Source organism: Ascaphus truei, chromosome 2 (genome assembly GCF_040206685.1).
Source record: "Ascaphus truei isolate aAscTru1 chromosome 2, aAscTru1.hap1, whole genome shotgun sequence".
Classification (NCBI taxonomy): Eukaryota; Metazoa; Chordata; class Amphibia; order Anura; family Ascaphidae; genus Ascaphus; species Ascaphus truei.
In genome coordinates this window covers 161,554,976-161,575,874 of record NC_134484.1, presented here as the reverse complement: position 1 = coordinate 161,575,874, position 20,899 = coordinate 161,554,976, and the positions used below count along the sequence as shown (strand labels likewise).

General features: G+C 39.3%; 1 protein-coding gene across 5 annotated transcripts in view; it reads right to left on the bottom strand.

Moving 5' to 3' along the window:
* ZNF407 (zinc finger protein 407) overlaps nucleotides 1-20,899 on the bottom strand; it is a 452,537-nt gene that overhangs the window by 392,112 nt on the left and 39,526 nt on the right. For 3 of the 5 annotated variants that reach the window (XM_075585485.1, XM_075585487.1, XM_075585488.1), the window contains 2 exons: nucleotides 18,530-18,651; nucleotides 13,637-17,899 (listed from right to left, as the gene is read on the bottom strand). In XM_075585485.1, the coding sequence (XP_075441600.1) occupies nucleotides 13,637-17,846 (4,210 nt within the window). In that variant the 5' untranslated portion in view covers nucleotides 17,847-17,899; nucleotides 18,530-18,651. The remainder of the gene's footprint in view (nucleotides 1-13,636; nucleotides 17,900-18,529; nucleotides 18,652-20,899) is intronic. The other 2 variants (XM_075585486.1, XM_075585490.1) reach the window with 2 other exon arrangements.

The window sequence follows — 20,899 nt, the reverse complement described above, 5'->3', positions numbered from 1 at the left end:
AATCCCTTCCTCCGGCTTTTCTGTTATTTATATTGTGACATTGTACAGATGATGCTGGCGTTATTTGTATGCAAAATTGGGCCATGTTTCTTACGTCTCCATTTACTTGAACGGAGCTGCGAGTGGAAGTAGTAATATGTAGTAAAGTGATATCATGCGATAACGCATGCTACATCTGTACATCAGAATTATTATTATTTTTTAATGATTGTTCTCTCAAATGGAGTAAGAGAACTATATTAGCTTGCAAAAAGTTGAACCAGTATAGCAGCCACTTACTACAGAGACAAATTCCATCCTGACACCAAATATGAATTAAATTCAGATTGAAATAGGGCTACTCAACAAACTGATCTAAAATATCCAGAGTAGGGAACAGAAATGTATCACCCATGTATTTAATGGGTGGCTGGATGTTCCATTGTGGCTACGTGAAGGCAGCCGTCTGCCAATGTAACACCAGTTAAAGACACAATAATATACCAAATTATGATCAATAAAAAGTTCTCTTAACGATTCCCACAGTAAATTCACTAGAGTATGGGGCCCGTTGGTGGGAAGATTCGAACTCTGATAGGACACCACTAATGATCTAATTATCAACCTCACTACTTGCTTCACGATGGGTCAGCGATGAATCGACTGCCTCCCTGAGCACCGTTTTTCGAAGAACGAATATATATATATATATATATATATATATATATATATATATATATATATATCACACACACATACACACATACATATATACACACACTATTCCTTTCTATTACAACAAAATGTACCTTTCCTCAGGGAACATTCATTTTTAAAATGAGTTTGCCACTTTCTCTCAAAGTATATATTTGAATGATTAACCAGATACTCTCTTTAACCATTCTTGCATACTGTATGCTCTTATTTGTTTTCCATCACCTTGTCCACATTTCATTCTTCATGATACCATCACAGGTCTCCTTTCTTAGTAAAACAAAACGTTATGTAGCTCTAAAACAAAGCATCTCTTCTCAATGTGCACCTCCCGGCACTTTTTCTAGCTCTTGTATTTCACTTTTGCAACATGGTGAAAAGAATTGCAGACCTTACTTTAAAACTGCTTCGATGCTTTGTATAAAACTAATATGAAACCTAGTTGTGTGTAAAATTAAGCTTTCCAAAAATTGCAATAGTCCTGCTTTTATGCTGCCAGACACTGGGAACAGATGTTTGGCCCACCCATATATCAATCTAAGGCTAAAGGCGTATAAGGTGGTCACCCCAAATATAAAGCTTGTTGTATAGAAAATTCTACAAAATGGCTCTCCACTACACCTCCTTAAAAAAAGAAAATGTGATGTAGCCATAGCCATTCTCAAATGTTCAATGGTCATGCGTGTCAAGAGCAATAACCACCAGGAAAGGCTCTTCTTCAAAGGGTGTCTTTCTGTTGTTCTAGTATTGATTACATGTCATTGAGAAAGCACTAGGCACAAGTGCTATAGTATTCAGACGCCTCCAACTGTCTTTTGAAATCTTCCTTCTTTAAGGGGAAGAACTAGAATTCTTAGTTGGCGGTGTATTTGCAATTATTCTTAGTATCACTGCATACCGCAGGATGTAAATCTTCAGTCTCGTACAACTTTCAAATCAAATGTGCTCCTTTTCTGGGTTAACCACTGTCTCACCTTTTTTTCCTCTAGTATGTTCTCCCACTAAACTACTCATTAATTCTCAGATGATGGTGGAGAAGCTATCTAATTAGGAGATAAACATCATCCAAACGTAATGCAGAGTTGGTTATAGTGTTAATCACGGGTTGCTTTGTCAAATAAAGCATACAGAATAAGCAATGTAAAAATAAAACACATTTGCCCATTTGCAGCAACAGGGTGTCAATATAGATAAAAGGGTCAACTTTGCTTTTCTATTGTACTTCAAAAAAAGGGGGTACACATTAGCAGCTTCCTCATTAACCACTTATTCCTGATGCATACAACATTAACTGTTTCTTCTTCGCATTTTCTATGGCTGCTATATTATGTTTTGATTTGTGGAATGGAGTTGGTAGCATGTAAAATGTTTGCATCTAATGTGTTCTTCTCATGCCAAAAGCGGCATTAGAAGAACATTGTAATTAAAAGTATTCTAGGAAATATTAGACAGGAAGATTTTTTTTTTCTACGCTCACTTGCAGAAAACGTGCTAGTTTCGAGTCGATGTGCCATTTCAGAATGCAATTAAAAGAAAATTGAAGTAGGGGCCTACAAACGATGTTTAAAAAAAAAAAGTATGCTAACTTTTACTAAATGTTACAATCAATGATGTAACTTATATAAGTAGGGTTGTTCTGTCATATATTGATAGTTACCTCACTTTCACATCCACATTAACTTGATTTTAAATGCAATTAATACATATAGTCAAGGAAGAATAATGGACTACATTCTGCACTTAACCTGGTGGACGTTTTCAAATGGCAAAAGTGACCAGTGCAAACCTATTTTGCATTGTAAACGACTAAATAAATCTTAATGGATTAAGAATGATCAGCTATCAACACACAAGGGAAATTAAGTGCTGAAATGCCTACATTGATTATTTTAAATTATTAGCCTTACTCTGTTCTTGAATTTGTATGCTTTTAGTGAGCTTTAACACATTTACAAGACTTATTGACTATAATTACAAGAGAATTCAAGTAATGGACACATCAATTATAAGCAACATGTCTTGACCAGACAGTGGCATAAAGAATTCTAAAGAGAGCTCCATTAGCATCTTCCCTTTCATTTTATTCAGTTTTATCAGCCTTATGAGGGCATATTAAGGGCTTATACAGATTCTTTGGCCATGTCCCGGTTTTAAAAAAGATACTCGCTGCTAAATGTTTACAGAGCAAATCACACAAGCACATTGTTAACTTAAAAAAAGAGAACTATGATTTACACACAACTTGTCAGTGGGGGGGAGGAGGCAGGGGATGCATATGAAAGACCAGCTGAGAACTATCACAATGCGACAGTGAAGTGATACAGTTCAGTTTAAGGGATGTTTATATAAGCCAACATGTCAAATAATATTTTGGATATTATTCACCAAATGCTTCATGATCATCAAACCTCTGAGCAGGTCATAAACGTAAATATGTGGTCTAATTTCTCGGAACAGTGAATGAGCAATATCCCCCTTTACTCAACGTCTCAATGATCCATTTCAACACCCATTGTTGGCAGACTGCCCCCAAATGCTATGATTTTTGGGGGTGACAATTAACAGTGCCCACAGTTACACTATATTTGGATCTGCACCTTAACTGTACCAAAAACAACCGGAATCGTTGGGAGGCTCAGCCTCAATATTAAATACTCATTTTCTACACTTGCCTTAGCAAAGATCGTGAGAGATGGGGAGGAAGGATAAATAAATTCTGGATCCAACTCCCAGTCAGGTTGGCCACCCCTTGTCTAGAACATATGACTACATACAAACCCAACCTTTTGGGGATAAAGAAACAACAAGAATGTTATACTCTTAAAAGACGTTGATGATTACAGTGGCATAATGGTTTATATGTCACAATTAGGAATACCAAGTATTTAAAAGAAAAAAAATTGAAGTAGGGCTCAATCTATATCTATAAGGTATCAATAAAATTGTAATTCAACAGAATAAAATCTTAGTCGCCTGAGGCAAAAACATCACTAAACTAACAACCCTTTAAGAATTTTGCGGCAAACTGCTATAGCTGTAGATTAAGCCCTACAGTACTTCTATGTTTCTTTTAGTTACGTTGTTTGGAGCGTGCCAACAGGTAGATTAAGGTTTGAAACACTCTACAAGTTAAAACATTTACCTGATGCTGTCCTATTCTTATCAGCCATACAATTAGTTCCCAGCTCCACAGCAATGCAAACAAGAACTTTCAATATAAACCATTATTTAAAAGTATAGTCAAATAAACCTAGTAAATGTAATGAAAATATGTTCATTTAAATGTGATTTTATTATTAAAACTAATGCATTTAACCACTTTGACAACCTGTCGAAGCAGAATGCAATGATTTAAAAAAAACAAAAAAAAAAAACGTCTATTATAAATAAAGTAGAAAAGCGAAAAATTGGGCACTGCTGATGAAAAATTTGGCTGGTTGTAGTAGGTAAAAAATTAGATCACTTTATTGGGCATAATAGCCAAAAAATATAAAACACAAATACCCTAACACGTTTCCCGCCTCCTAGGGCGCTTTTTCAAAATAAAGTATGGTAGGTTTAAAAGATGCTGCAATATTTATTTTTTTATGTATATAGTTATATGATTTGGATCATAATATACATACACACAGCTCAACCCCGTTATAGCGTGATCCACTACAACACGGATCTGCTTATACCGCAGTCTGAGCTTGGCTCCCGATTTAAAAATATCTCCATTTTTTTTAAACATTCAATGCTTTATTGCTAACGGATACACACACACACTATGTGGGAATTGAACATGAATACATTTTATATAATACACATGCAGGAATCGAACCCAGGACCTCTGTGCTCGAAAGTCCACGTAAGTGCTGTGCACGCAGCCTGCTGAAGCAGGGAGAGCTGCAGAGAGGATAGAGCTGCAGATGCGGGTAAGTCTTCGTGCGGCAAAATTTTATAACAAGATCCCGGTTATAACGTGGTCTCATTCTGTGGAAACCAAGGACTGCATTATAACGGGGTTCAGCTGTATACTGTATATATACACACACACACACACACACATTATATACACGCACACAGTGACGAGAAAACGTTTTTGAACCCCAATGATAATTACAGAAATTCCAAAGTTTTTTCATGATAACCTTCTTGAATCAAAACCAGTCTTTTCTTAAATATCCTATATAGTTTATATTAACTAATTGTATGTCTTTTGAACCTAAATGATGTATGAAATAGACAATGAGTAATTAAGCATCAGGGTATGTGAAACCATGGTTTAGCAGCTAAATTAAATGGGATAATTAGGATCAGTTTAAAATGAAAGGAGAAGGAGTGGCTCAGTGAGTCAAGACATGGACTGGCACTGAGTTTGAAGCAGGGGAACCTGTTGGCTCCTTGTGACCTTGGGCAAGTCACTTTATCTCCCAGTGACTCAGGCACCAAAAACATAGATTGTAACTCCACGGGGCAGGGAACTGTGCCTGAAAAATGTCTCTGTGAAGCGCTACACTGGCGACACACTTTATTCGAGCTTGGCTAGTCCCACGAATTCGGGTATACCCGGGTGTATTGAGGTTTGTGACTGTTTTCTGCCCGAGTGCATTGGGTTATTTTCCAGGCAGGGATTGAAGCATTTTATTCCCGCTGGCTGCAATACTGCACAGTATATATATATATACTGCATTACAATTCATGAATTTATGCCATCTGGTAGACACGCGAAGCATTGCAGCCTATTAAATCCTAATCATTATCATTTAACAGATCAGCCGCCCATCAGCCGGGCATGAACCCAGGCTGGGAAGGCAAATGCAACGGGGCTTGTCAGAGGTGAGGAGCGGCGCATTCCAGGTATCTGCCAGGTAGATACCGGGTATTTGCTCGAATAAAGTGTGTCGGTGCAGTATGTAAAACTAGCAGCGCTATACAAGAACATGCTATTATTATTAAATAATTAAGTAAATCTTCAGGTTTCAGTTTGGGAGGACCCACCCTATATAAAGATCAGAAACGTTGTGCATTTGGTTTTCACCATAGGTGTGTGGAAACACGTCCTGCCACTATCAAAAGAAATCTCAGAGGACCACAGAAAAGCAGTTATTGATGTTCATCAGCCAAGAAAGAACTACAAAACAATTAAGGATTTTGGTCTCCAACAATCTACTGTCAGACAGTCTACCAACGAAGAAAAGTTCAAGACCACATTCACTCCAACCAGGAGCGGTCATCCTACCAGAATCTCTCCAAAACAAACCAGCATGTCATCCAGGAAGTCACTAAGAACCCTAGAGTAACATCCAAGGATCTGCAGGCCACTCTCGCCTTGGCTAATGCGAGTGTTCATTACTCAACTATCAGAAAAAGACTGAACAAGAATGGTGTTTATGGAAGGATAGCCAGAAGTAAACCTATATTCTCTAAAAAGAACATTGCTTCCCGTTTGAAGTTTACCAAAGAGCACAAAGGTAGAACTTTTGGGATTCAATGAGAAACGCTATGTTTGGCGAAAACAAAACACCGCATTCATACAGAAGAACCTCATACCAACTGTTAAGCATAGTGGCGGGAGCGTGATGGTTTGGGGCTGCTTTGCTGCCTCAGGATCTGAACAGCTTGCCATTGACGCAACCATGAATTCTGCACTGTATCAGAAGATTCTAGAGCAGAATGTGAGGCCATCCGTACGTGAGCTGATGCAAAATTGTCATGCAGCAAGATAATGATCCTATTTTACTAGCAAATCTCAAATCTACAAAAGAATGGCTGCAGAAGAAGAAATTCCATGTTTTAGAATAGCCATAGTCAAAGTCCAGATCTAAACCTCATCAAAATGTTGGGGCAGAACCTGAAGCGAACTGTCCATGCACAGAAGCCCCTCAAAGGTCACTGAGTTGAAGTAGTTCTGTAAGGAGGAATGGGCCCAAATTCTTCAAAACCGATTTGAGAGACTAACCAACAGTTACACAAAACACTTAGTTGAAGTCATTGCTGCTCAAGTGAGTGCCACCAGGTACTGAATCTGAAGGCTCACATACTTTTCACACATGAATATTGAATGTTGAAATATTTGTGTATAAATAAATGCTGACAAAGTATTATGTTTTTGTGTCATTTGTTTGATCAGGTTATCTTTATCTATTTTGAACAGGATCCGGAGTGAAAAATGTTCCAAAGGATATATGGAATAATAAACAGCAAGAGAAAATATAGTGCAACACGGTTTGAAATCACTTCTAGTAATGAGGGACGGGTGGAAAGTATCTCACTCACGTGGTGTGTGAGATATTCAGGCAGTAAGGTTATTAAAACCAAAATATATGACTTGACATCTTTAGTAGGTATCCAGAGTATAAAGGGGAATCCCAATACATAAAACTAAAAAAGCAGATATGGTGCAATATTGCTTTATAAAGAATAAGAGTTTAAAAAGTAATAAACACATGTGAAGATGATAAACAAGCATCATGACCACCCAGGGTCAGAAACTGAGCGATTGAGCGGCTGCAGCAGAGCATGCCGAGGCTCTCTCTCTTCCGATCCCAACAGCCGTAATGTGACTTACAGATAGGACACCTGGGTTTGGAATCTCAATGATTCCTTTAAAAAAAAATTCATTTCACAATTCTGACCATTCCGGCTTGTCATATATGGGGATTGAAAAAATCCAACTAAATTGGAGAGGTGGTAATAGAATTACTGCATTTTTGCAAAGAGAACCCTTTTGGATTCATCGTTTATGCACAATACAAACTAAAGGGCTTAATGTCGAATTCGACATTAATGCCTTTTTAATCTAATATTGGTTACCTTCCTTTTTTTGTATGCTCCCACCTTTTATTTTGATTTATTAATGTTCATTTTTGGTGTTCTATGTATATACATATCAAATATAGTCTACATATTTTACATTGAACCAATTATAAATATGTATTTTATATAGGAATTGAGATATTGAAAATCAATTTAATTAATAATTTTAATATATTTCTTTAAAAAAAAATTGTTTTACCCCAATTTCTTTAAAATATTTCATCTAATATATCTCATATCTTAGCTGTGCTGCAACTGCTCATGCGCTCCATTTCTGACCATATGTGGTCATAACACTTGTTTATCATCTCCCCATGTGTGTAATACTTTTTAAACTCTTATTCTGTATAAACCAATATTGGACCATATCTGCTTTTTTCATTTTATGTATTGGATTCCCCTTTATACTCCGGATACCTACTGAAGATGTCGAGTCATCTATTTAAAAAATGTAAAAAAAAATTATAACCTTGTATTTATTTTGAACGATGTATGGGGAGGTGGTGCTCAAATACAGATGTATACTTGATAAAGTCCCTTTGGGATGAAACGTGTTGGTGCGTTAGGTCTCTCCTCATTTTTGTACACATTAAATTACCTTTAACTTTTTATATGGAGTTGCCCTGAACTTATTTCCTCTTCATGGATGGATTTTGTGCTGTGCTCCTGTGTTCTAACCTTTCTGTTTATATTTATTTTGAACCAACAATAAAAAGAGAATAGTACGAACATGTCGCATCACGAAAAATGTCTGTTGGAAGGTACAGAAAAAAGAAAAAGGTAAGAAATCATACAGTTGTGGGGGAGTGGGAAAAAGTGGGTCTGGGGTACATAGCAACATTATGCAGCAGTATGATAAGAATATCACACTTTCCCATCAAATATCACAGTAAGGTAACATTGTTGCAATTTGTATGTAATTTCAAGTTCTTATTTAATGAATGTCATTTTTTAATATAAGCCCAAAATCAGTCCCTTTATTACAAGCGTTAGTGGAGCAGGTGTTTTGTCTGACCACACTCTTAAGCCAAACTCTCGGTGGAACACTACACTAACCCTGAAGCATTAGCACGCAAGTGACACAGGGACCAGCCCATGTTCTGCCACGTTGGACAACCAGTGGACCCACACATTTCTAAATTGATGCAACGTATTCAGAAATGAGTGAAGAAATAAGTGCACAGCTAAATAAACCTATAATAAATCATGTGATACTGTGAACGTAAATAAAGTGCACCCTTATATGAACCCTTAATTAAAGAGTAAAAAAATATATCATACAGTATTCATTAATACCAAAAATGGCGGATGCAGCTGTATAATTCGAGGTGGCTCAACACTCCGACAGCACTATACAGAAAAAGACAAAAAAACAACAGCACAAAACCGCATGGTGAAGTATATCAAATATATTGAAAAAGTAATATTGGTGAGTATTCAGCGTACATTTGGTAAAAAGAACGAGCGCATTGAGTGTATTAAACACAACAGGTTACCACACTGTGGAACTGCAGCAAACGACTAGGCTCTCTGGTAGTCCTCGTTAGAAGAACGTGACGTCAGCTCCCCGTCTCAGGCAGGTTGCGCGCTGCACACTCAGTTTTTCCTTTAGCCCCGACCTCGTCAACAGAGGGTTCCTCCCGGAGATGCTGGTATCCGGAAACTCAGACAGCAGGGCAACTTCACCACTCGATGACGCAGTGGTTACACGGATGAATGTCCCTTACGCATGCGTAAACCAGGGTTCAGTCCAGAAAAGAGCCAAGTAATAGCCCCACGGTGGTGAGAGGTGGTATAAAAATCGTGAATTAAAAACTCTTATCCTACGCGTTTCGCAGCTAACGCTACCTTCCCTGATGAAGTAGCGTTGTTAGCTACGAAACGCGTAGGATAAGAGTTTTTAATTCACGATTTTTATTCCAAATGTTTTGGCTTGGTTACTATTAGCCATTATATCCATTTCTGTAACAGAAGAGTGGTAGGCACCGGTTGCGATTACTGTGTTACATAGTAGCTGGTATACCACCTGTCACCACCGTGGGGCTATTACTTGGCTCTGTGACAGTGCTCATCTCAAAACAGGAGGCGGACCCGCAGGGCTGAGGTACGAATGCAGAGCAACCGACCAGAGCCCGGGGACAGAGTCCGGTATGAGTATTCGTAGTCGGTAAGCAGGCAGGGGTAAGGGCTTGCGGCAGTGGTGCAGAGTCCAGGCAATAGGCAAAAGGTCAAAGCAGGTGGAAGGCACCAAGGTCGGGGTCATGGTCCGGGGTCAGCAACAGATATTCCAAATAGGCAAAAGGGTAATGCGTGACAGCGAAGATCAAACGGAGCTGCAGCAAACAGAAGTTTGCTCGGCGACTTCCTCCAGGAACTGCAGCCTTATAAAGCGGACTGCCAATACCCAAAATGGCCACAGTGAGCAGAAAGGGCAGGAGAGACAGAAAACCTGGACCGTAGTGAAACCCCGGCATGGATCGAGCAGAATCCCTACAAAACCAACCCTCTATGGCCTGTTGCTAGCTACAGGGTGGTCTATCGATAACTGTTTGAGAGAGGCATTCTCAACCTGGACCCACCTTATGGATTTGGGGTCTACATGCCAGAGCGCTAGTTGTGCCAGCTGCTGACACACAGAAGTTGATATGTGGTACTGCCAGACCCCCCTCAAGCTTTGGTCTAGTTAAAACTTTGACATTTATGCAGGTTTTTTGTTGTTATTGCAAATAATCCTGTTAATACTATTTTGTAGGTCTGTGATGTCTTTGACTAAGGGGTATTGGGAGAATCCTACACTGGTACAAGATTCTAGGCAGAAGAGGCAGTTTTACTGCCGCTATCCTACCTAACCATGCGAGAGAGTATTTTGACCACTTTTTTTTAAGCTACATGTACATACGTATAAGGGAAATTAACTTGATAAAGAGAGTCATATGTCCTGGTTATTTTAACCCCTAGATAGGGCAGACCTATTTCCATTCAAAATCAAAACGTAGGGATAATAATGTAACTTGATTATAAGGCAAGTTAATATTTAGAGCCTCTGATACACTGTTATTTATTTTTAGACCCAAGTTCTTTTCGAATTTGTTGAGAGTATTGAACAAATTTGGCAGGGAGGTCATGGCTTTACTTATAGTGAGGAGAACATTGTCCACAAAAATACTAAACTTGTATTTCTGGCCTTCCACTTTTAAGCCTGAAATATTTGGGTTCATTCTAATACCTATGGTAAGGGGTTCAAATAGCCAAAGAGAAGAGGAGGAGCGAGAGCGGGCAACCCTGTCTTGTACCATTTTTATTTGGACTGCGTTTGAGGTATAACCCGCATTGCGAATCAATGCTGCTGGAGTGCTGAACAAAAGTTTTACCCGACTAAAAAAAATGACATCTGTGACGAAAGCGCCAAGAGCCAAGAACGATCGAATTGTCCGAATTTTGTCCACCAGGTTACCTTACGTATATTGTCTGGAGCGTGTCTATTCGGGATAAACCCAACCAGGTCTGGATGTATAAGTCTAGGAAATCGGGTATTTAATCGGTTTGCTAACTTTTTGGCCAGTATTGGCCTGGTTAATTAATGAGATTGGTATGTAGCTACGACAGTCCATCAGGTCCTTCCCTTTTTTGTGTATTAAGGTAAATTGTTGCTTGAAGTATTCAGCTGGGATATTTCCACTATCAATAAAGCTATTAAATAGCCTTGTTAAATGCGGTACCAATTTTCCTGCAAATTTTTTGTAATATCAGCCCGAGTAACAGGTCCAGGTGCCTTTGCAGGCTTTAAAGATTTCAGGATGAAAATATCCCAATTCAGGCTGTTATAATTTATATATTGCAATCCCGGAGGAACTGCTACCTCTCAATCTTAGTTTCTTTGTTGTTCTGGGTTTTACATCAGTCATAAGTCGGTGTAAAATCTATGAAATTCGAACATAATACTCTCGTGATTTTTGTGTAATTACCCCTGCATTGAGCTTGATGGAAAGAATGCAGTGGCTAATCTGTTTGTCCCTTAGTTTACGGGAGTGTATGGTGTCTGGTTTATTGCCTTTTTGATAGAAGAGCTGCCCGGTCCACCCAAGGTCTTTTTCGGCTTGTTCTGACAGGAGTATCCCTAACTTTTTACTGGTGACTCTTAGTTTGCTAGTTCTCGGGATCACATTTTCATTTATGACAGGCTTCTACGTCTAACCGTTCTATTGCGAGTTCCGTGATGGTTTTTAGGCGAGTTTTTTACCCCTCAGTGAGATCTTTATTAGGGTCCCCCCTAATAACAGGTTTGCGTGCCGTCAAAAGAGAGATTGGCTAAGTCTCCTTAATATAATTTATTGCAAAATATGTCTAATGCTTGTTTTATCTCCTCTATAATTTCCGGAACCACCAGCAAGGAATTCTTAAGACTCCAGGAGTGTAGGGATGGAGGTCTCTCCCAAGATTCTAACGTAATCTCAACTTGTGAATGGTCCGACCAGGTAATCGGATGAATCTTGGCGCTACTGACTTGTGAGAATGTGACAGTCTACAAAAACAATCAATTCTCGAGTAGGATCTGTGCGGGCTTTAATAAAATGTGAAATCCCTGTGGATAGGGTTTATGACCTGCCATACATCAATCAATAGGTGACGATTCAGGTGTTTAAGAAGCTAGTCTTTTTTTTCCATTTTGGGTTTAGTTATCATTTGAGGCCTGCTGGATCTATCTAACTCACCTGCTATAATTGGTTTCCCTTTCGTCATAACGGGGTTTTAAAGCATCAACTGGAGGCATAAATATTAGCAAGAGTGTGTTGTGCACAGTGCCTAATAAAATAAGATTATCATCCTTATTTATTTATTTTTTCTAGGCCAAAAGGTGTAGGAACTCTAGGGGACTTGGGTTTGCCTGGGTAAATTTGTTCTGGGGTAAGCATTGCTCAGGTTACTCACAGAGAGGATTCGTCTTGTGTTGGAATAGTGGAAATAGAAAAGGGAAAAAGAAAAAATAGGGAAAGACTCTAGGTAAAAAATATTTGAAATAAAACCTTTACTTGAAAAGTTGGGCACTTTTGGTCACAGTGGAGCTGTAAGGAATCGGGGAACACGTCCCCTGCGGCATGTTCCCTCCTTACCTCCTGCTGCACAGCATCCCGTTGCAAGAGATCAGAGCGCTTCCCCCACAGCGTGCTTCCTCCTTGCCCCCTGCTGTACAGCCTCCCACGCACATTACAAGGCATGTGCGCCCACGAAGGGCTTTCAAGGTTCCCACGGAGCTTGGCTCCACCCCTCCGCTTGTGCCACGGCGCGTGCACCGCTCCCCAGCTGCGTGTCAACTCTAATATCTCCCTCACCTGTCTCCTGCTTCTCACAACCTATCCCTGCCTCCTCAGAGGCCGCTCCTCCGGTCCACCCACTTCTCTCATTGGACTCCTGTTGCTATAGATGCTCAGCTCTGTCACTTCCTCTTTGGCTGAGCATAGTTATTGGTAGCCTTGTGTTCCCACATCTCTATTCCTGCCTCGTTCCTGTCTGTGTACTAACCTTGTTGCTACTTGCATCCCTGTGTGCTGACCGGCTAGTCTTTGGACCATTCTCTGGATTTTCACCACCCATAAGTGATATTTGCTCTCGATTTTATCTATTTCGATCTTTATCCATTAGGACTTAGATTAAGAGCTAATAAGATTTTAGTTTTAAAATATTTTGAAAATATCCTGAAGAGTTCACAAATGTTCTCACCCTTGTACACACAAAATCACACACACACAAAATCACACACACACAAAATCACACACACACACACACAAAATCACACACACACACAAAATCACACACACACAAAATCACACACACACAAAATCACACACACACACACACACACACACACACACACACACACACACACACACACACACACACACACACACACACACACACACACACACACACACACACACACACACACCAAGTCAAGGTCTAAAATAGGAAGTTGATTCTAGCTTAATATTTTGACAGGCACTAATCCTGGATTTTGTTATTATTTCTATTAAATATGGGCATAAAAAATTTAAGGTTAAAAAGTTAAATTTAAAAAGTTAGGTTTACTGGCATCTCACAATATAGATCAATATTGTTATAAAAACTTGTCTTTTCACCAACATACCTGTGTGAGTGCGAATATGAGCAAGGAAAGCCATGGAATTACTGCTTTTACATATCTTGCCACAATACTTGCAGACACTTCCCTTATTGTCTTCTCTTTCCCGGTTGATCTGCTCAGTGTCCTCCACGATGTACTTGTTCACTTCTCTCAACAATTCTTCATGCTGTTCTTTAATGTGCAGAAATAAACCTTGTTCAGAATCAAAGGGTTCTGTGCACTTCACGCATTTAAAAGTGGCTCCACCTTCAGGTAGTTCTTCGAAACTGGCCTCCTCGTTCCTCAAGTGGCCGGCACTAGCCAAGTGTTGGTGGAGGTTACTTTCAGTAAAAAATGACTTGCCACAGAGCAAGCAATGAAAGTGTTTCTCCTTTGTTGGATGTTTCATAGCTATGTGTACATTCAAGCCACTGAGGCCGTCTGCCAGGAAACCACAGTCATCGCAGCGTATGCGAGACGTTTCTCCTTTGGAGCTTCCTTCAGATTTTCTCCTTTTTGCGGGATGTAAATCACATTTTTTTGTTACTGAATCACCATCTTTAATTGCGCTGGTCACCTGACCATCAGAACGGTCAGTCGATTCAATTTCCTGACACTTTCTCAGTTTTACAATTGAAGAATCAAATGGGGTTCCAATTGGAAAATTTTTGCATGATTCCATTGCTTTTCTATATTCTGCATCATCACTAGCAGAAACATCTATCCCCCAAATGTTATCAACTGGATATGCTTCAGTTCCATGATGGCCTTCAAAAAGTATCTCAACCGTTGAATCATTTGCAATTCCTTCAGCACTTTTTGGACAGATTAGTTCAATACTGGCCTTTTCAACACTGCATTCTTGTTGAAAGGACACCACAATAGTGGATATCCCTATTTGTTCATTTTCAGTAACCACTGCAATATCCGTGTGTTCAGGTTCACTATTATTTTTTTCCAACAGCTCTATATCTTTTTCTTTAATGTCCAAGTTTTGACCTTGTACATTTTGATATTCATTTGTTTCAATGGAAGGGGAAACCGTGTTATCCAAGTGTTGCACTTGTCTACTGGTACCATTGAATTCCTTCCCGTTTTTCACAACACCTCCATTGTTCAAGGTTGTCGGTTGAACTTTTCCATTAATGTTAATATTATTCTCTCTACAAATTGATATTTCTTTTGTCGCATCAACAATATCAGAGGTAGAAACTGTTGTAGAAGTATCCACTGCTGCATTGTCTTGCAAATCCCCCATAGTCGCCTCTGTGTTTGGTTTTGGATTTTGCTTACAAACTGCTACGCATTCTTCCGGTTTCTCCTGAAGTTTGTTTTTAGAAAAATCAACTGACAGATTTTGGATATTGTTTACTTTATCGTCTGCAACTGGAGGTGAACATAATTGGTAAGACTGGCGCTTAATCTGATGCTTCTCAGTTGTGGCATGCCTTCTCATCTCTCGACGTGTCACTGCATAGTAATCACATGCCATACAGCAGTATTCAAACTCTTTAGTATGTTTCCTCTTAACATGCATCTCTAAAGAGGATACAGAGTGTGGCAAAAAATTACAAAGAGTACATTTGGTGTTAGTGGTTTCAATAGAGCTCTTCGGGCGAGGAATATCTTCACGGATAGTAATATCTGATTCTATTACTCTTTGCTGTGATATATTGGTGTTGTCTACTTGTACAGTAGTAATGTCATCACGATATTGTGCCTTCTCCGCTTGTGCCATGTTGGAGTCACCCAAAGCTTTTGCATTAGTAACAACAATAAAATGTTCATTATCTAGAGAAACAATGTTTTTCTTCTTTCGGCCAGTGTTTTCAAATGTCCCCTTAGAAGAAACAACAATGTCCACTTTGTGTTGGCCATTCTTTTCTTCTTCTACACGGCTCTTATGTTTCTTGGTAGTACAATGTCGTTCCATATCCCCTTTAGTTACTGTATAATAGTTACACACTTTACATAAATAGCTATACTGATGACTATGTTTCCGTTTTATATGAACTGTTAAGTTTGTGACACTAGAAGCCAAAAGTCCACAATAAGTACACGTTCTAGAAATATTTCCTTTAGGTCGTCCTCTTTTTGGTGCATTTGCTAAGACAGGATTTATTTCATTAGAGGCTTCACTAGAGCGCAATGATTCTTCGGTGGAAGGCAAAGTCTCTTTGTGGCTACATTGTGGAACTGTAAAAGCTTCACTTTCATGCATAGCCTTAACAGAAGTGGTAGGATCTGCAATACCATCAAACCAAACTTTTTCAATGCACTCCTCAAAAAGTAATCCAATATTGTTTTTCTTAGCATTTTCAATATGCTTACTCCTTTTAATATGCTTTTCCATGCCCTCTTTGCACATTGAGTAAATATTACAGGCTTTGCATAAAAAGTGATAATCATGTGCATGGCGAAGTTTGATATGTCTTGTAAGAACTGTAGATGATCTTGTCTTATAAAAACACTTTTTACATTGAAACTGAGGTTTCCCTATGTCAAAGTGAAAAGTCTTGTTGCCTTGGTTTTCATTTATAGTCATTAAATCATTTTCCAGTGTAATTTCTATATCGTTTGCCACACGGATATTCCCTTTTTTCAAAGGACAACCATCAGCAACAGCATTCTGCAAAGCCAATTTGTATTTACTCAGTGTACTGCTTTTTTGTTCCTGCGCACAAAGATGATGTTCTGTTTTTTCATGGTGCTCAATATCTTCCTTTACTCTAAAATAAAGTTTACAAGAAACACAATGGAAACACATGTTATGTTCAGCACTCATGTGCGTTTGGAAGATTAACTCGTCTGGAGCGACTACTGTGCAGAGGTGACATTCTAAGTTAATCTCGCCTGTCTGATGCCTGTTGCTTTGGCAATGTTTTTCAAAGTCCCCTCTGGTTACACACGAGTATCCACATGGCTGACAATAAAACTGCATTTCCTTTGTGTGTTTTCTCTTAACATGAGTTTCCAGACCTTTTCGGTTCTGAAAAACATGCCCACAGTAAGCACAAGTACGCAATACCTTGCGGTCAGAAACATTTTGGATATGCTCTACTTTAAATGGGCTAGTAGAAAAAGCACTTGCACTGTCCTGATCCGCTGTCACTTCCACCTCATTTATGCTTTCAGTTTCCAATGGTGCTGCTGCTGCTGCTGCTGCCGCAGCAGACTGTACACGTGAAGTTTGTCTATGTGCTTGTATATTGTGTTTTATTTGCACAATGCGATCTTCACCTTTAACTTTCTTACTAGTACTCATTAAGTGCAAGCGTTTCTTAGCCTGCCCAAAACCATGCTTTCTTCTAAATAAAAAGCTTCTTTCGTGTGCTACTCTGTCACATTTCCTTCTGGCTGTTATACTGAGTATAGTTTTTGAAATGGGTTTTAAGCCTTTACTGGTTTCTGGCTTATCCACGTTAGAGTTTATGGTTTCATGTACTTCTGTTTTTCTAGGATGGTCCTCAAGGTTTCTTTCCGGAGTGACTGATGAAACCGGCAAAGTGTGACTATCATCCTGGTGTAGATCATTTTCTGTCTCGTAGGGTGGTAACACTTCTGTTAGGCATTCACTTACATTCACTTTGTCTGGTAAGGTTGCCTGATCATTCAGTTGACCTGCATTGCTATTCAAATCAGCCGAAATAGAAGTCGATACATTATATATTTCTGTCGCAGATTTTGAAGAGAGAGGGTCTTCTGCAACTTGGCAGTTTACGTCACTTCCATTCTCAACAGCAAAATCCGTAACTATTTCTTCAGCAAATGTTGTACCTTGCACTTGGGTTGTTTCCAGATGATTTCTCAATTCCTCTTGATTTAATTCAAGGTTTGGCGATGAGCAAATGTCTAAATGTTCTTTACTATGGACAAAGTCATTTTTTGCCACATCTTGTATTTCTATGTGCGTACATTCTTGAGTGCAAGAAATGTTACTGCCGACATCATCTTCGCCCTCTTTAGAGGGTTCCATTATTTCAAGTTTTATTCTTTTTGACAAGCATGCATTTCCAAGGCCATCCTCTTCCAGTGGTTTTGGATCATGAGATTCTAGTATTGGCCTTTTATGATTTGAACAGTCAGACCTGCTCTCACTTTGAGACATCGATGATGCAAGACATTGCATCTGTTGAGTTGAGGAATCGTCTTGGATGTGGTCAGCATTTTTCTCCTTGTTGATGGGCACTTCATCTACTAAAGCTTGATCTTCAGGACGTTGCTGGTTATTCATATTTAGCAGATGTATGTAGTATTTCTATTGCGCAAGATCCATTGAAGTGTTAGCTGGAAAAGTGAACAAAAAGATAGTGATTAGTATAAATCAGAACTGTAACCTAGGAAAAGATAGGAGCATATGTATCCAGGCAAATGTGGTGAAATTCTGGGGCATAAAATCTGAACCATGTGTAGGAAACAGTCTGATTGATAGAAATACGATTTATTTATTTTCTTTCAGAAATCTGGTGTAGTTGTATGGCCACAGAATTGCATTACAATAATTGAATATAAGTCTATATATACATACACCCAGAAGGGGTGCACGGGGAAAGTGGGCTCTCCCAAAAAGCCCAATCAGATTACCACATGTGCTCGCTGTATATGTATTTCCTATGTGTACTGTATCTAGCGATCTCTTTATATGACTAAATAAGTGAGCATTTTTTAGATACATGGACTCCTGTTTTTCATTACAGTGCTGGGGAACACATCTACTACAGGTGGTGTTCTGGTTGGGCTGTTTTAGGGGGGAGGGAGGAGGGGGGGAGGGAGTCCACTTTCCCCACTTCTGGGTCTATGTATATATGGATTTATATGAACTTGTTGTAGTGCTGTCTGACGCAAGTTTACATTATATACACCCCACAATATTTTAGGTGCATACAAATACCACAAAAAAACACATTCTAAAGTTACCTATTAACTCTTTCTTTGCCCCAAGACGTAGCTACCATTTCATGGGATCTGGCACTCGGGGAGGGATGTCCCAATTATTGTTTTGCTAGTGGAGATCGAGTCCTGCACTGACATCATCTACACTGATGGGAAATGGAAGGGGAGAAGTGGTCACATGATTGCAAGTGCCGTGGCACCCTGGTCCTGCTGCCCCTCTGGCACTTAAAAGGGTTAATAAGTTGAAACAAATCACAAAACCGTATATATCAATATACTAGAGACTGGACAGCATATCAAATCTTTTTACATGTTGCTATGGAGGTTGTTTGGCAATAAGGTATAGAGAACAAAAAGTGAATATGGCGCTCTTACTGTGAAGGAGTGATAAAGCATATATTTAAGTGTAGATCATATATACTGTCAATGTTCCAAATTGACAAACGGGGTTCAGTTGATAATAAGTAGTTTATTTCAATACATAGTAAAGTATGATCATACTCATTCAAAAGTCTACAAGACTCTCTCTGCCAGGGAGTGTCCAGGCAGCCTCTTTATACACTCTAGGTTCCTTTGTTTAAAACAGTTACTAGGCAGATTATACTAACCACTCATTAATTCTTAAACAAATCATATTACAGCTCATTAAACCTGGTTAAAACTAGCCTCAAAACAGCTATGAATAGGTTCCAGGTACCAACTCTCACTAGGAATGTGGGCGTTACTTTAGGCACATTCGTAAATCAACTTAGGAGCGAAATCTTCCATTTACACCAGATACATTCTTACTCACAAAATGGATACTGGACATGACTGACTTTACAAAATGGAAAGTGACCATCACTTTCAATCCTTCTCCAGAGACCCCCCCAGTCCATTTCAAAAATATATCATCAGTATCTTCATTTCAGCAATATTATTTTGTCAATACACAAATTAACTTAATATAAATATTAAAAGTGCTCTTAAACGTGAAAAATACAAATGAACAAATGCAGCTTCAAAACCCTTTGAGGACGGTCAGACGTCTTTCTCAGTGAAATGCTTGGCGGTGGAGATAGGGGAGCGCAGTTGGTCATCAATTATGCAAAATATCCTTGGAGTGTTCAGGTTTTCTCAAAAGATATAAAAAAATGCCCATAGTGCGATCTATATGACAAACGATTTATCTCATAAAATAAATAAGAAACACACTTGCACACAAGCGTGTATCATCAATCACGTAATGATTAAAGTTGTCAGTATCTCTGACTGCAGCTGCCCAGTGTCCTCGAGGTGCTTGGCGTTCCGGCGCCTCTCCCGGTGAGTGGCGCTTCCGGTTCCCCAGTCGCGTCACTTCTGGCCAATAGAACGCAGATGGATGGTACACATGCAGTCTGGACTTCTCTCCGGTGCAGCAGGTAGTAACGCTGACGACTCTACACGTTTTGCTCTTAATCGGCTTCGTCAGACTCCTGACTACATCTTTAATCATTACGTGATTGATGATACACGGTTGTATGCAAGTCTGTTTCTTATTTAATTTATGAGAAATCGTTTGTCATATAGATCACACTATGGGCATTTTTTATCTCTTTTGAGAAAACCCGAACACTCCAAGGATAAATGCAACCACCGCCACAGCAGCTGATATCACACACTCGCAGACACCAAACAGAAATTGGGACAGCTTTTGTCTTCCAAAAAGTGTGAGTGTGTGTCTTACAGAAATACTAACAATCAATACATCCCAACCATCCATACCAATTACACCAATGTTTGTGTTTTTTCTATTTGGCATCATTGATGACAATAAGGTATGTTAGAAAATAACTTGCCAACTACTGCAAGAATTGGAACATTAATGGAATAAAGAGGTTTTATCGTAAGGGTTCATTTGGTTCTTCTCTGGTAAGGCTCCAATGTGGAACTACCCTGAACTACTAAATCATCAACTAACAAGTAAAATAACACGACTCCTCGGAATCTACTTGACGGCTTTATTTTAAGAAACCCCACTTACAAAACACATGGTTGTGTAAAGCAATATGGAGTGAAAATGACCAACCAATTAAAGCTTATTCTGTATGAAACTCACATAATCCTTTTTTTTTGTTGAGCTCTAGATCAGGGGTGCGCAAACTTTTTCGTCTGCGGCCCCTGCCTTGCCTCCCCCCCTTAGCTTGTCTCCGGCGTTTCTGACGTCATGTGACGCCACTTTGCCATGGCAACGTGTCATCAGAAGTCGCCGGAGACAAGGTATGTAACAGAGGCCTCGCGCTCTCCCCCGGTATATCATTTAAAAGCTTTAGGGAAGAGCGCAGGGCCTCAGTAAGCGCCGTACGCCTCCCCCCCAACCAGAAACCCCTGCTCTAGATAATACAGACTAAAACCCCTGTTAATTATAGGTACCTA